Source organism: Nipponia nippon, unplaced genomic scaffold, assembly GCF_047370975.1.
Source record: "Nipponia nippon isolate SJK-2023a ecotype South Korea unplaced genomic scaffold, ASM4737097v1 scaffold_20, whole genome shotgun sequence".
NCBI classification, from domain to species: Eukaryota; Metazoa; Chordata; class Aves; order Pelecaniformes; family Threskiornithidae; genus Nipponia; species Nipponia nippon.
In genome coordinates this window covers 4,220,993-4,235,161 of record NW_028262337.1, presented here as the reverse complement: position 1 = coordinate 4,235,161, position 14,169 = coordinate 4,220,993, and the positions used below count along the sequence as shown (strand labels likewise).

Here is a 14,169-nt window from a genome sequence, read left to right as displayed (position 1 = left end):
GTTTAACTTTTTTTCTTGTAACTACTGGTTTGTGATAAGCTGCTTGCAGAGTTGAGTTTTGCTTATGAGATGATAAATGGTATGCTCTGCAGTCCACCAGCTTTTATATTCAGAAAGCAAAGATTTTGAAATAAGATGAATAATGTCTTAAACATCCACAAAAAGCTTTGAGATTATTTGGTTTGAACTTTTAAACTAAAATAGTAGCTGAGTAAAACACTGTAGGTGGGCTAAAACATATAAAAAAACTTTGCCATTGCTATTTAGTGAGAGTGAGAACTTTCCCATGGCCCATTTTTTACAGAGAGAAAGTTGATTCAGAGACTTTTATCCTTTGTATATTGGACCCTTGTTCAGCTTTGGATTTGACACTGGGAAACAAGGATGCTCTCGAGATAACTAAATTCACTCCCACTGCAACTTGAGGCTGGGCTTCTAGTCCACTAAATATCTTTTCCAAGTGATTTTAGTTTGCAGTATTCATTCCATTAGGAAGATAATGTTCTGGAGCATGGCATTTGCCTTTTTCAAAGCTGACTGGATTTTGGAAATATCTGTTCTAAACTGCACTGAACATAGGTCAAGTTCTCATTCACTAGTGTATGCTCTCTTTCCCCGCTGAGGGCAGCAGCTCTAAACCCCACCCAAACTACTCCACAGGAGATGGACCACTCTGAGAACCTCTGACTCGCCTTATTCCAAAGCAAGGAAGAAAAAAAAATAGTATTAAACACAAAATACCCATGTAGAAGGTTTAACATATTGCATAGCTGCTATTTAAGTAATTGGATATCACATTAAGCAATTCAAACCAAATGAAAACAAAGATGAAACCAGTACCTATACCATGCAGTTTTAATTGTTTCTTACCCTATAGTGCAGAGTAACTTCATCCCCAATCTGCTCTGTTGTGTTAATAGCAGTAGGGACAGTATCATTTGCTGCTATTATAACATGGTGCTCTTTGAAAACACTGCAGATTAAAAAAACAAAACAAAACAAAAAAAAAACCAATAAGCACAAAAACTTCATAAAAACTCTAGCAGGTAATAGTATTGGTCTTTTCATTATTTCATGAATTCTTCAGGACTAGTCTTGCAATTAAGAGTGAACTGCTACTTGCACTGAAGTTCAATTCATCCATTTTCTGAGTAGTGCTGACTTTTTATTATGTACATTTTAAATGTTTTGTGCAGATAAAACTACAAAATGGGCAAATATTGTTCCATATAATAATACACCAAGGTCTGATTTTGCTGTTCTTATTCTAGCTATGCAGTCCTTTATCCTGAGTATTGCCATGTAAAACAGGCAGGGTCCTATAAAAGACAGAATCAAGTGAAAAGAGAATAAACCCAGCATGTTCTAAATTCAACGTTATTCCCTATGGGACAAACAAGGGCTGGATCTGAACCATGAAATGCATCCAAAATGAATTTGACGTAATTATTTACACCTGCACACCATGCAATGTACTGATAATATTTACAATGTTTTTCAGGGATGAAATTTAGCTGAATTCTAGCTATTGCTGTAAATAAAGTGTACTACAAGACCTGCATTAAAGTTTATGTCTGAATTGATAAAAATAAACCACTGGGAATCTAAAATTAAGGCTAATTTTTGAAGCTGGAAATCAAACACCACACCATGCAATATTCTAGTGATACAAACTCATGGCTATCAGGAAGCTGGAAGTATTTGCTTTCTTATATACCTGAAATGCCTTTGAATGAAAAGATCAAAGTACAAAAATCAACAAAAGCTGCTGTTGTACTTGCAAACTGCAGATCGATTTCAAATAGATAAAACAGAGCTACAGCAAGGTAGGGACAGTGACTGCTCTATTATTTCATGTAACTGCTCTTTTCAGTGAAGCCTGTGCTTCCTATTCATGAGCCTAGAAGCTGTCATTTGTGGATACCAACTGAGCACAGCTCAACAAAACAACAATACTATATTCTTTTTGAACACCTGCTCTTTACTGTGCTAGCAAATAGAAGTACAGAGAAGCATCAATACCTTACAAATATTAATCCTACTTCATATTTTACTGGAATTGTAACGTGTCCTCTGTTGTCACTCAAGGTCTCAGGTGGTTCTTCGCTGTCACTAAAATAAAACAACATATGCCACTCAGATCAGAGTGTGATAGTCATCTGCACATGCAACACAAATACTAGGTGGGAAGAGATCTTAAGAAACTGGTATACCTACAGCTCTGGGTATGAAAGTGCACTACTCATTTCCAGTTAATTACTATCTCCTAAAAATAAATTCAAAAGACTATTTCCAGTAACTAAAAAGTTAAGTCCTGCACCAGTCCCAGCTCAGAGACACATCGCTGTTAAAATTACAGAGTGCAGCTGACTGAATAAAAATGTACCAAATAAGGGCCACTACTCTCACACCATCCCTGTATTGTGCAGGGACAGCAAACACTGAGGGCAAGTGCATTCCTTTACTTTATCACAGACAACTTCTGCAATTCCCTTGCTCTTTGAAGGCCAGACGTTTTTGTTTAGCATAAACTGTGAGTCATGCTAAAGTATGGAGTAATTTTGTAAGAGAATAAACCTTTTCTGAAGGTAAAACTACTGGAAATTATGACTCATTTGTGACTCTCAGGCTCTGAAGACAGCTATTTATTTAGTCCACTCAGTCCACTGCTGCACATCCCTAAAACTGCCAGCTCTACAGACTGTTTAACCACTTCTGAGTTCAGAAAAGTCATCCTCGTTTTCCTGTGAAACACAAAGCTGTAAAGCTTTCTAAGAAAAAAAAAAATCAGAATGTAAACAAGCAATGATTGCAACTAACCTTGTTGCATATACGTGAACAGTAGCATTTTCGAGGAGATAGGATGCGTTGAACTGGAATGATATTTTGAAGGAAATCTGTTTGGAGAAATAGAGTACACATTTTAAAAGGGAAAAAAAAGAAATAAAAGCACGCTAATAAGGTTTGATCGGATGAAAAATGAGGAAAATTTTGCTACTTTTATCTGTGGAATCCTTATTCACATTTTAACACTTCTATGAATGAATCCACTTTTTTGACTTTGTCCCAACCAAGAAGGAAATCTAATAGCTATCACTTATTAAACAGAAGGCTCAAATTTTCAGAACTGAGAAGCCTCAGTAAAACGTTACAGAGTATATTAAAAATATATAGCTAAGTAATTCTTAATAGAAATTAACTGGTCTTGCAAGCAATTTATCAAGACCATTTTTTCTCTTGAGTGAGGAAAAAACAAAGCTTCAAAGCCTGGCAATTACAGTGGAGATGAGCTGCCTATAGAAGGCTGCTGGAATATAGTAAAACACCTAGAATACCAAACAGAAATTTTTACAATGTAAAGAAATGACTACTAGGTCTCACAAAAATTCCCTACTCATTATAAGTAGGGCAAATCTATCACAATTTGGCACTACACAAGATTTGGGAGCACTGTCCCAAACACATCTCTCTTCATATCCTGACACTTAAGGGTAATTTTATATGAAACAAAAGTTTTACTATGTGTTACTGTACATGATTTTTCAGCTCAGACTTTTATTTTTCCTTCAATTTCCATCTTTATTACAAAGTGACCCAGGGAAAGTTGTCTTAGATATTTCTTCATATTAAATAAAAAAAGATCCAGGAAGAGGCTTTAAAAAGGAATGTATTAGGGATGCTTATCAGAGATTAATTGATTTCTGAACGCAAAGGAGAGTACGAAATTTCTAAATGGAAGCATCTATAACTACAGACAAACTAAGAATTAAAGCATGAAAGGAAAATGTGAAAAATCCAGTAAAGCTGGGAGTGGAGCATTGTGGGCACTGGCATTGGCTAGTATGCTTATTTGGCTGCAAGAAAGTAACAGCTGACTTAATTCCTACAAGTCCAAGACACAAGCTGGCGTGTGCATATGGGAGGCAATGTAAGAGGACATCTCTCCTGATCCTCCCTCTGTTATGCGTCTGCAATACAGACCTGATATGACAGAGAAACAGACAAGAAACCGTCAGGAAAGACAGTTGGTCTTATTTGAATGCAATTTGATATTTCCCAATTCAATATCAGAACTATTTAGGTGAGACTTAGATGCATATTTTCAAAGGCTAAGTTCAGCTAAAGGTCCCTCTCTATTCCAGCAGGAGATACAGACTTACCACCGGAGCTGTTGAAGCTGGAGCTCAATTTTAAGATCCGGCTTAAGCAGATCCAGGTTAGCATTTCCACATACCAGCCTATTCTCTTTTCAACCATCTGATTAAATTTTATATACAAAATAACTAGTCATAGGCTCCAATCTGTGGAATGCCACCGTATCTAATGTCTTATCCTAACCAATATCCTATACAGCTGGAGACAGACCCTTCTGGCCAGGTGTGCCACTTGCCTTCTGACAGTAACAAGGATGGCAATATGCACCTTCTACCTCCTCACATAGCACAGCTGACTGCCTAGGTGCTGAAGACTTGATGTTTTCCTATCTGACTCAGTGCAGTTCATATCAATGATAGCTTGGGAAACTAGCATGGATAGGTTTTGGGGTGAACACAAGAGAAAAGAAATTCAGAGGTGACAGGGACTGCCCTAGCCTTAGAACAACATGGAGCAAGTAGAGTTGGCATGCAGGGTGACTTTTTACCTCTTCTGCAGGTTTTAGAAATGGATATCCCACTTTACAGGTGATGTTGTGATTAGATTCACAGCTATCTTTCTGTATGTCCTAAAGGAAAAAGAAAGTGAAATCATGACCTTGTGCAAACTCTTTTTAAATTTTGACTAAGCATCAAGGGCCTGTTGAACACATATACCATTGCTTTTTTTCATCGTCAAAACACCATAAGAGTCAAAGCTTTAATTGAACTGGAACAAAAATAGGAAGCCACAACTCCCGGAAAACAATATCCATCTATGGACTTCTACATCAATTAGTAGCCATTATTCTCTTCCAGTGAAAGTGTTTGGAACATTAGCAATTATGTACAAACTGGACATCACGCAAATTAGTTATGGGGCCTAACAGATCAATATATGTATAAGTACACAGTTTTTACAGGTAATTTTGTAAATGCGTTCCTAACTTGGCAATGAAAGTGACATTCATATTCCATAAATTATTGCCACAGGGTCAGCAACAGTGCTATGGATCCCTGACTTCTCCTGATGGATCCCTGATTTCTCCTAATGTGCAATAGCAGGACTGTTGATTGAAAACAAACTTCTCCTAATGTTTCCCACCTGAACTGAGGTAAATTCGTAGCATATCTGCTGAGGCAGGCAGAAAAACAGCTACTTTGGAAATGCTGTCTGAAGTAGGGATGAGGCAGGCACTGATCTATGCTGCCCTACCAAGACAGTGCTTTTTCTATACACATGCAAAAGGAGAACTCCAGAGGCTCAAGAGCTATACTGATGAATAAAAAGGCATTTGTGGCTCTACAGACGTACAAATGATTCATGGTGCTGATGTTCATCCAAGATGCAGGCACTTATTGTCTAAGTGTCATTGTGGAACCTTGTGTCTGTAGTTAATGAAGACTAGGCAAGAGTCCACTCAGGTCAAAATAAATACACTCTTTTAGAGGGACAAGCAAGGGCAGCACTCCCAGGGTATCTCTTCCAATCAACTGAGATTATGCCAGTGCAGTGAAATTCAGGCTTAATAAAAAGGCTTCCTCAGATCTCTCTAGCAATATAGGTTATGATAAATGTGATAATGTGAAAAAGTCCTACCTCAATGCCAGCAAAAATAATATTTGGAGAATACTGAACCAAGACTCTGGTATTATAGGCACTGTCTTTTTTGTTCTTCACAGAGAGCTGGATTGTGAACTTATCATTGCGTGACTTTACAATGAATGGAGAAGACCTGTAAAATAAAGTAAGAATGTCGGACATCTTAACTTTTGAATCTCTTTTTAACATAAAGAGGAACTTCTTTCAGTGTCCAGACTATACTGTTTCTGATTTGGAAATTATGCCACAGCATTATCTTATTACACTACTAAATTTATAATTTACATAGAAATTTTGTACAGATATCAAGTGATACAATAAACCCAGTGTAGTTACCTGTCTCCAGCTATGCTTGCTTTTACATTCAGAACAAGATCTGAAATGCATTTATTTTTGGCTCCACAATCTTTTGTGAAAGGAATCTGCAACAATAGTATTTTTATTCTCAATTTTATTACATTTATTATTAAAATTAAATACTTGCATTTTAATTCATTATCTAATTTTATATAAGGTCTTCTGTTTGACAGTCAAAGAAGTCTTTCCTAATATTAACCAGTTAAACATGCCAATATCCTGTAAAATGCACAGGTAAAACATAATCTTTCGACTCATTCCCTTCTAAGTGATTTATCTAGATTAGAAAAAGAAGCAATAGTAGAAGTATGAATGATGCCAAGCACCATCAAAGTATATGACTAACATTCCCCTGCTCTATCTATGTAAAAAATGACAACAAAATTGCTTGTACTCTTTTCTATTTTCAGTTAACTCTGGACAGTTTTAAAACCCTAGGCTGGTTCCCAAGCACATTGAATCAAGCTTTTCACTCCTGAAGACTCATTTAGAGGAAACATCTTCTGGACAAGGTCAATGACCTCTTTAGCCAATTTGTGGGCAATACTTTCAGCTCTTGTGTGGGCTATGAATTTTACCTTAAATACTTTGGATATTAATACAGAATCTTGCTGACTTACATATTCAGATATTGAATTTGGCAGGTTGCTATCAAGAACAGGTCCACTCTCTGGATCAGAAAAATTGAACTCCAGCAAAACCTTTACAGAGTCCTGAAAGTCAGGCTTATCCTAGAACATAAAGAAAACAAAATTGCTGTTATGGACATTCACTTTAATATCTAAGGAGGTTAAAAAAATGCAAACAATGCTGAAGTAAATATTTTTCAGTCACACTGTCGCCATCCTTGCTAGAGAAGCATTTGAATGCTTGCCATTGATGATAAAGCATTTCTTGTGCAAGCCAATCCTTATAAATATCTACTACAGTTTTTGTGTATCATCTCATCTCATCATAAAAATGTCACATAGCCTGAGCATGTCCAACACAGTTACATTTAAGAATGCCTCAGAACAGTCAACTCATAGACTTTCCTCTTTTAGTTGTGCTTAAAGGATCAATAAGACAAACAGCAGCAATATCACCTTGTGTGAAGTCAAACTGATGCCTGCTGTTAAGAGATGCATTGCATATTCAAGCAAATTCTGGGCATCATTTGTCATTAGTTTTGAATTATGATACAACTGTGAAGCCACTAAACATTTTAAATGTCAGTAGGTTATAATATACATCTCCATTCACTCTGCACATTAGTTACAATCTGGGCAATTTCATACTCACAGTTGCTAATTACATTCCTGTTTTGCAGTGAATAATTATTCTCTATCTCAATGTGAGTTTTTTTACCTATATTTTAGAAGGAGGAATTGCATCAGTACGCAAACTAGACTTCCAGCTCACATGCTCCTGCTGAGTTTTGAATGCACCTAAACTGCTAACCACGGTAGCTGCTTGGTTCCACTAAGTGTGTTATGCTCTTTCTTAAGACAGACGCAAACAAAGAGACAAAGGTAAATAGACTGTACATATAAGTAAATAGTTTATATCTATATATATACACAAATATATAAATCCTAAGTAGTAAACACACTATATGTATTTTATTAAGATTAATTCTGGATGCAGATTTTGTTGTTCAATTCACAATTAATGGAATAAATTTGGGTTATTATAATGTCAACATGAGAAAAACACTTTAAATGATTTACTTGCCAACATGTAGAAGTTATGTTTAATACATTCTGACCCCTTGATAGTTATATTTTTTTGCATTTTCCTCTCATGGCTTTCTGTGAACAAGCTTCGAGATATTTGTCTTTGTGAGTCAAGAGTAATCCAATATTGCAGACCTGCAAAGGAAGTTGAGATGAATATTATGAGCTAATTTGCCTCTACACATTCTGTTTTCCCCAGTATCTTAAATGCACTTGGAATAGTGAATTTAGAAGAGTTGCATTCCATTTTTGGAGCAATAAATGAATGCAAGCATAGCAGTTTTATAGCATAAAGATTCCATATCTTAGTGCTTATCTACTTACTGGATTCAAATGCATCTTCCTTTGACTTTAGCCTGGTCTTAAAACAAATTGTGGCGTTTATGCATATTGTTTTTCTTTTATTTATCTGACAATTTTGTTGTTGGATATTGATGCTTTTGGGTGTAAATTGCATGGAAACATTTACTTCAGCCACATCACGAGACCTTAACAAAAACACAAACAGAAAAAGTGCCTTGAAAATAATAGCAGCAACTTTTTTTAACTTAAGAAGGAACTTACAAAATGTGCAACATTTAAGATTAAAATACACATATGTGATCATCTAGACAAATAATTAATGATACACTCTATACCTAGTGCCAGTAAACAACAAATTACAGAGAAAATGGTCACGGGGTTTCTCCACAGTGCTGTACTTGCTTTAGAATAGATACCAGATGAAAGAAAATGTTTTCAAAAGCATTTAAGCAACTCTGTACAGCCAGTCCCATTTTAAAAGAGACTGAAGGCCCAGACCCATCCTTGAGGTTATCCACAGATGAACATATTATACATGAGCTGGAGGGTAGTATGCCATTTCTTAGTCTGTGGGTAGATAAACAGGCTGAGATTCACTACCAATTTGCTTCACTTTAACGCCCCTTCGCCCCTGTCCCTGCATTCCTGCCTCTCCCTTTGCTCAGGCTCAGATCCCTTTTGGCCTTGAGACAGGGTATGCTGGTGTACTAAACCAGCAGAAGATTTAGCTGGCAAAATAGCTTTCTTCAGATTTGTGATCTAAACAATGCAGGGAAGAGGTATCTCATCGTGTTCACACACAGAGGTTTTCGAAAGGCAAACTACCAGATGAAGGTGAGGAGAAGCTGGCAGCTTGAGGATGGTAGCAAGACCTGATAAACTTGATCACCTAGAAAGTGAGTTAGGTGGAACAGCAGGACAAGAAAAGCAAGGAACTGGCTTAGCAATTGCCTTACCAGAGAGAGAAATGGTTTTAGTTGTACTTTAGAAATGAGGGATTACACGTTAGTTTGTTTATTTCTCTTACTGGTATTTTTCTCTTCTCCCTTAAAAAATATATTGCTCATTATGCCACCTGAATCATGCTCTTTTGTGAAGAAAATGAATTCACTGTTAACCAGAAAGTTAAGTTAAATTTTTCTAAGATTTTCTGTAGGGAGTCAAACTTGAGTTTTCTTATTAGGAAGTCAAATGAGTTTTCTTAGTGACCTCTTTACATTTGAACCTGTCCTTGATATTGCTAATAAGATAATAAACAATAAAGTGTGAAAAAGAGAACGCTTGGCGGTTTTTTATATTTTACTTAGTGCTACACGTCGAATCAGTTTCTATTTTGAATATGGTCTACGAGGACAAGGTCTTCATACTAGGCTAACAAGGTCTCTAAAACACTCCTATATTTATTACTGTTATCCATTAAGTTTTATACTCGTTCCTCCAGAGAGACATGAAAATATGAAGATTCATAGCCAGTGTCAAAGCATGAGATGAAAACAGTATCCTCAAAACAGTCCAAACAGTAGCACATGCAAGTTACATCAGTATCCCAAGACAAATGGTTATTTTCTGGCCTGACAGCTGCAGTGAGTATCCGTACCAGAAGAGGGCAGCCCCACCAAGGCCTCCAATGGTGACATCAATCAGCCCGTCATCATTTAAATCCATTTCTCCATGCACAGACTGGCCAAAAAATTTCACTTTTTCCCCATCTCCACCTGATGCAATACGCTGTGAAAAGCATTAAGAGGTTTATGCAGTGCATATTGAAGGATTTTATAAGAACATTCAAGATGCATTTGTTGGCTGTTAGACAGCTCTTACACTCTTTAAATATATTAAATTTTCATTACAATACTCCTAAAAGGGTTACCATGGTGATGAACACACTATAAATTTTCAGAATTACAAAACATCTACTTTTCTGGCTGTACAGAACATTTCAGAAGGTTTCTAATGAAAACATGCAAATATATTTTCTAACATTATTAGAGTCAAATTCAGTTAAATTAGACTGAGTTTAAAAGTACAGAGCATCTTAAAAAAGAAGCTGTCATGACAGGTGAAGTTCACAGTTTGATTCTATGTTGGGAAGGCACAGGAAAACAGGATTTGTGCTACATACAGTTACAGTGTCTGCCAATCTGTAAAGTTTTACTTCATACCTGTGAATATTTTTTACTGATTGTGTTGCCATGGCCATGATAAATATAAACAGCTCCCCGGTGATCATCCTCTAAGGGAGAACCTATTACAATGTCATTATATCCATCAAGGTTGAGATCTTTCACTGCAGCAACTGCAGTCCCGAAGCGTGCACCGCAAGGCTCATTCTTAAGAACTTTGCAGGTGTCGTGTTTTAACGGCGAACAGCATGTTTGCTTTATAGGTTCAAGACTCATCTGATATTCAAAATTTGTCTGTGAAAGAACAGATTTAGAGTTTGTGGATTTCCATCAACATTTTAGCAATGCAGGCTTTTAAGAGCTCCTGTCCAGAAGACAAACTGATGAATCAAATGAAACAATTACATCCTATTCTTAGTGATTGAGTGCACTGTAAAAACTGTGATTCTGTGACTATAATTCAAATGTTCTTTCTGAGCAGTGGGTGGGAAAGACATTCTTGCTCCCTCTCTTTCTGCATCTAGATACACATATTTTTTGAAGTTAGAGGTTCACAGGAAAGTGTGGTATCATAACAATATTTGGATGTTATTTTAAGTAAACCAATTAATTCTTAAGATAGTGTAAAGAGTTCTTTTAAAGGCATTCTCTTAATCTGAGAAGTAAGCCAAGTTTCTGATGAAACACAGATGACAATACTGTTATTCCAGAACAAAAGACAGCTTTTCTTTTACATAGGCTGAATTTTGTCCTCAGTAGTCAAATACTCCATGGCCTAACATATATTTTCTTCTGGTCCAGTGTGCATCCTAGATCAAAAACACACATACAGTATGGTATGTAAGCAATCTTTCCAAGAGATTGGCCCCATGAGTTCCATGTTAGAGATTAGCAGCAGCAAGCAGATACTGTATCTCCTTTATGTGGAGATGGACAAAAGGAAGCACAGGAAAAACTAATTTCAAACTCTCACATTACTGGAGGACATGGAATTCTTGTTTTCTCGCCAACCCTATTCACCAGCAATTTGTTGTTAGCAACATGCATGTAGAAACTGGAAGAGTTCCTTGTCAAATCAATCCAGTCTCTTCAGGTCCTTTTCTTGCAATAGTATTTTAGGAGACCATAATTGCTAGGACATGCTTTGATAACTGTTATAACGATACACAATGGTACAGGACTAAAAGAAGAAAAAAAAGAAGAAAAAGTATGCATAGACATTGGAAGGAGAGACTTATCAAATTAAGAAGTTGAGGTGTAGCTGGTATATTCCTCAATCTAGTCGTGACCTGTTTAAAAGCTGTTGGATGTATGGGGTTTAGCTCTAGGTTGGTAAGCAAGTCACAAGCATATTGGAGCACACACTTTCAGGATGGATGAGCCCTATTGTTCCCTAATCTGTGAAAGCAAAAAGAAAATGTGACAGAAAATTAATCCTATAAATTTGTATCTATGCCATATTGCACCTTACAGGATATAGTGCTTATCTATATAATATACTCTGTTAGAAAAAAAGGTGAGAAAACAAGAGTTTGAGAAGAAAGTTTTAAAAAACAATCTGTATTACATGCTCAATTGTCAAAATAATGTGTCTCTGTTTTCAACAAGTCACCCTCCCCAGCTCAAATTATCGTATTTCTTTAAAATAAGGACATGAAGATAATAAGGAGTATGTTCTGTTCCTGGTCAATAAACACCATCCTTACCTTGTTTAGGCCATAAACATATACTTTCCCTTGCTCCTCTTTCTCAGTTCCCATATACATAGGTGCTCCAACAAGAAGAAGGTCTGTAAATGAGTCCCTATTGATATCAATTGTGGTAATAACACCGCCAAAGTATGACCCAATCTGCAGGAAAATGCAAGGTATAGATCAGAGACAGAGTCAGCAACATCTCCTCTTCAGAGACCTGGTGTATGGTTGCTTACAACAATGCCAAATATTAAGAATTAGGCAGAAATTTTCTTTGCTACTTGGAAGATCTTTTTGGTCTGTTTGCCTTTGAAGCTGGTTTTCTGTTTTAGGGTTTGTTGTCAGATTTTTTTATTTAAGAATTGTCCATTCAACCTTCAGCTCTCCTGAGTTTGAAAGGTACAAATGGTGCCTTCTACCTGCTAAGGGGAGTAGGAGCTCTTAAGACAGCATTTGAATAGAAGTGTCTTGGGGAAGCTAGTTTTGTCTTCAGTCCCAAAAATAATACATAGAAGGAGCAAAATCAATGGTCTTAGGCTTGCCAGGGGAAAATGCTAGGACGGTGGAGGACAAAAGCTCTGAGACAACACAGTGCAGGCAGTCTTCAAAACTCCCAAGTTGCCACTAAATGCAGAAGAACAAGATCTACACGAAGAGCTAGATGCATTCATTGACTGCGTACAAGGTGTGGGATATATTCACTTCACATCTAAGCTAGACACCCTCTCTTTCCTTTACACTTAATGTGAGAAGCAGTCCCATCTAGTGCAGTATGCATCTCATGTCACCTAACAGAAGATGCTTCAGGTAGGCCAGATCCCTCAAACCTTAAAAATGCCTACTTTCCTTCATTGACTCTAAAAGGACTGATTGGTTAGCTGAGTTGCAGACATTGGCTATAGATGAAAATTAGGTAACCTGAATTCTCCTGAAAGAAGCTTGTACTGCAGTCTGGGGAGACCTGAGTATGCAGGTCTTTCAACCCTCATGTGCATTATATTATACTACTGTCTTTAATTATGTGATTACTTGTTTTTTTTCCTGCAGGAACAGCTCTCAGTGAGCTGCTACTCAATATAACAAGCAGCTATTCAATATTTCATGCTATCCCAGCTGATGCTCTCGCACAGAACCCTGCTTGTCGCACCTGTTTCCTGCCAGTGACATAGCCCTTCCACTCAGCAGACAGAGAAAATTACAAGTACGGAGATGGCTACAACTGCTTTGACAATGCTGAAGGTTTAACCCCCAAAGAGAAAATTTCCAAGGGTCTCTGACTACTGTAGAGTTCACTTCCCATTACTTACTATACCAGAGCATCTACCTAACATTTCCTTCTGATCTTGCTTACAACTCCCAGTTTCATTTGCTCTTCTGATGCAGAGTTCTTATTTGAAATCATTATTTCTGTTTCTCATGCCATATTCCTCTCATCTGTTAATCATGAATGCATACTTACTTGTTCTCCATTTAACCTCTGAAGTACTTGTACCTCTCTTCCTTCCATTTTATAAATGATAACTTGGCCAGTGTGATTGTATCGTGGCTGTCCTGCTATGTACAGTACACCTCCAGGTGTCAATGCTGAATTCACAGTATATCCTAGGAAGGAGAAAAGAAGTCAAGATGCAGTATACACAGAATGCATCAGAAATACTTGCTGTGATTCAGAGCCTTTTTAAGGCTTATTCTACAACTAGATGTTTAGCCCTACTTATGCTAGAGAATAATAGCAGAGTTAATTAAAAGGGCTGGATGTGTATTTGTCTACAGTGTCAGAGTCATGAGCACCACTGTGTTATTAAACCTGTTCACAGGCTGGTGAGTCATGTTCACTTTGCTATTCTCACACAGTGTGTGATACGATGGTACTGATGAAATAACTTGTGAATAGCTGGTTGAAAAGCTACTTTCAAAGAACAGTTGTCACTGGCTCACTGTCAAACTAACGGAGTCTTGCAAATGTGATTCTGGGGGCATTTTGAACCTAGCTCTGTTTAATATTAAGAATTTAACAACTTGGGTGAAAGAAGACTTAAAATTTTGCTTTAAACTTAAAATCTACATTTAAAATTACTTTACCAAACTTGAGATATTAAAAAAATAGCTAGTGGCATTCTGCAAAGAAGATAAACAGTGTACTTAGGGAAAAAAATGAAATTATTCTAGTGTTGACTCTTGATCAGTGAAAATGTGGCTTAAATGAGATAACAGAGCAAACAGAACCATGAGGTGTAGAAA

General features: G+C 36.9%; 1 protein-coding gene across 2 annotated transcripts in view; it reads right to left on the bottom strand.

Annotated features, from left to right (window-relative positions):
* ITGA1 (integrin subunit alpha 1) overlaps positions 1–14,169 on the bottom strand; it is an 83,478-nt gene that overhangs the window by 18,452 nt on the left and 50,857 nt on the right. For both annotated transcript variants that reach the window (XM_087759801.1, XM_087759800.1), the window contains exons 12-24: positions 13,388–13,530; positions 11,941–12,084; positions 10,274–10,528; positions 9,709–9,839; positions 8,133–8,296; positions 7,807–7,943; positions 6,714–6,824; positions 6,073–6,158; positions 5,734–5,869; positions 4,643–4,723; positions 2,821–2,897; positions 2,023–2,112; positions 871–973 (exon numbers count right to left, since the gene is read on the bottom strand). In XM_087759801.1, the coding sequence (XP_087615927.1) occupies positions 871–973; positions 2,023–2,112; positions 2,821–2,897; positions 4,643–4,723; positions 5,734–5,869; positions 6,073–6,158; positions 6,714–6,824; positions 7,807–7,943; positions 8,133–8,296; positions 9,709–9,839; positions 10,274–10,528; positions 11,941–12,084; positions 13,388–13,530 (1,658 nt within the window). The remainder of the gene's footprint in view (positions 1–870; positions 974–2,022; positions 2,113–2,820; positions 2,898–4,642; positions 4,724–5,733; positions 5,870–6,072; positions 6,159–6,713; positions 6,825–7,806; positions 7,944–8,132; positions 8,297–9,708; positions 9,840–10,273; positions 10,529–11,940; positions 12,085–13,387; positions 13,531–14,169) is intronic.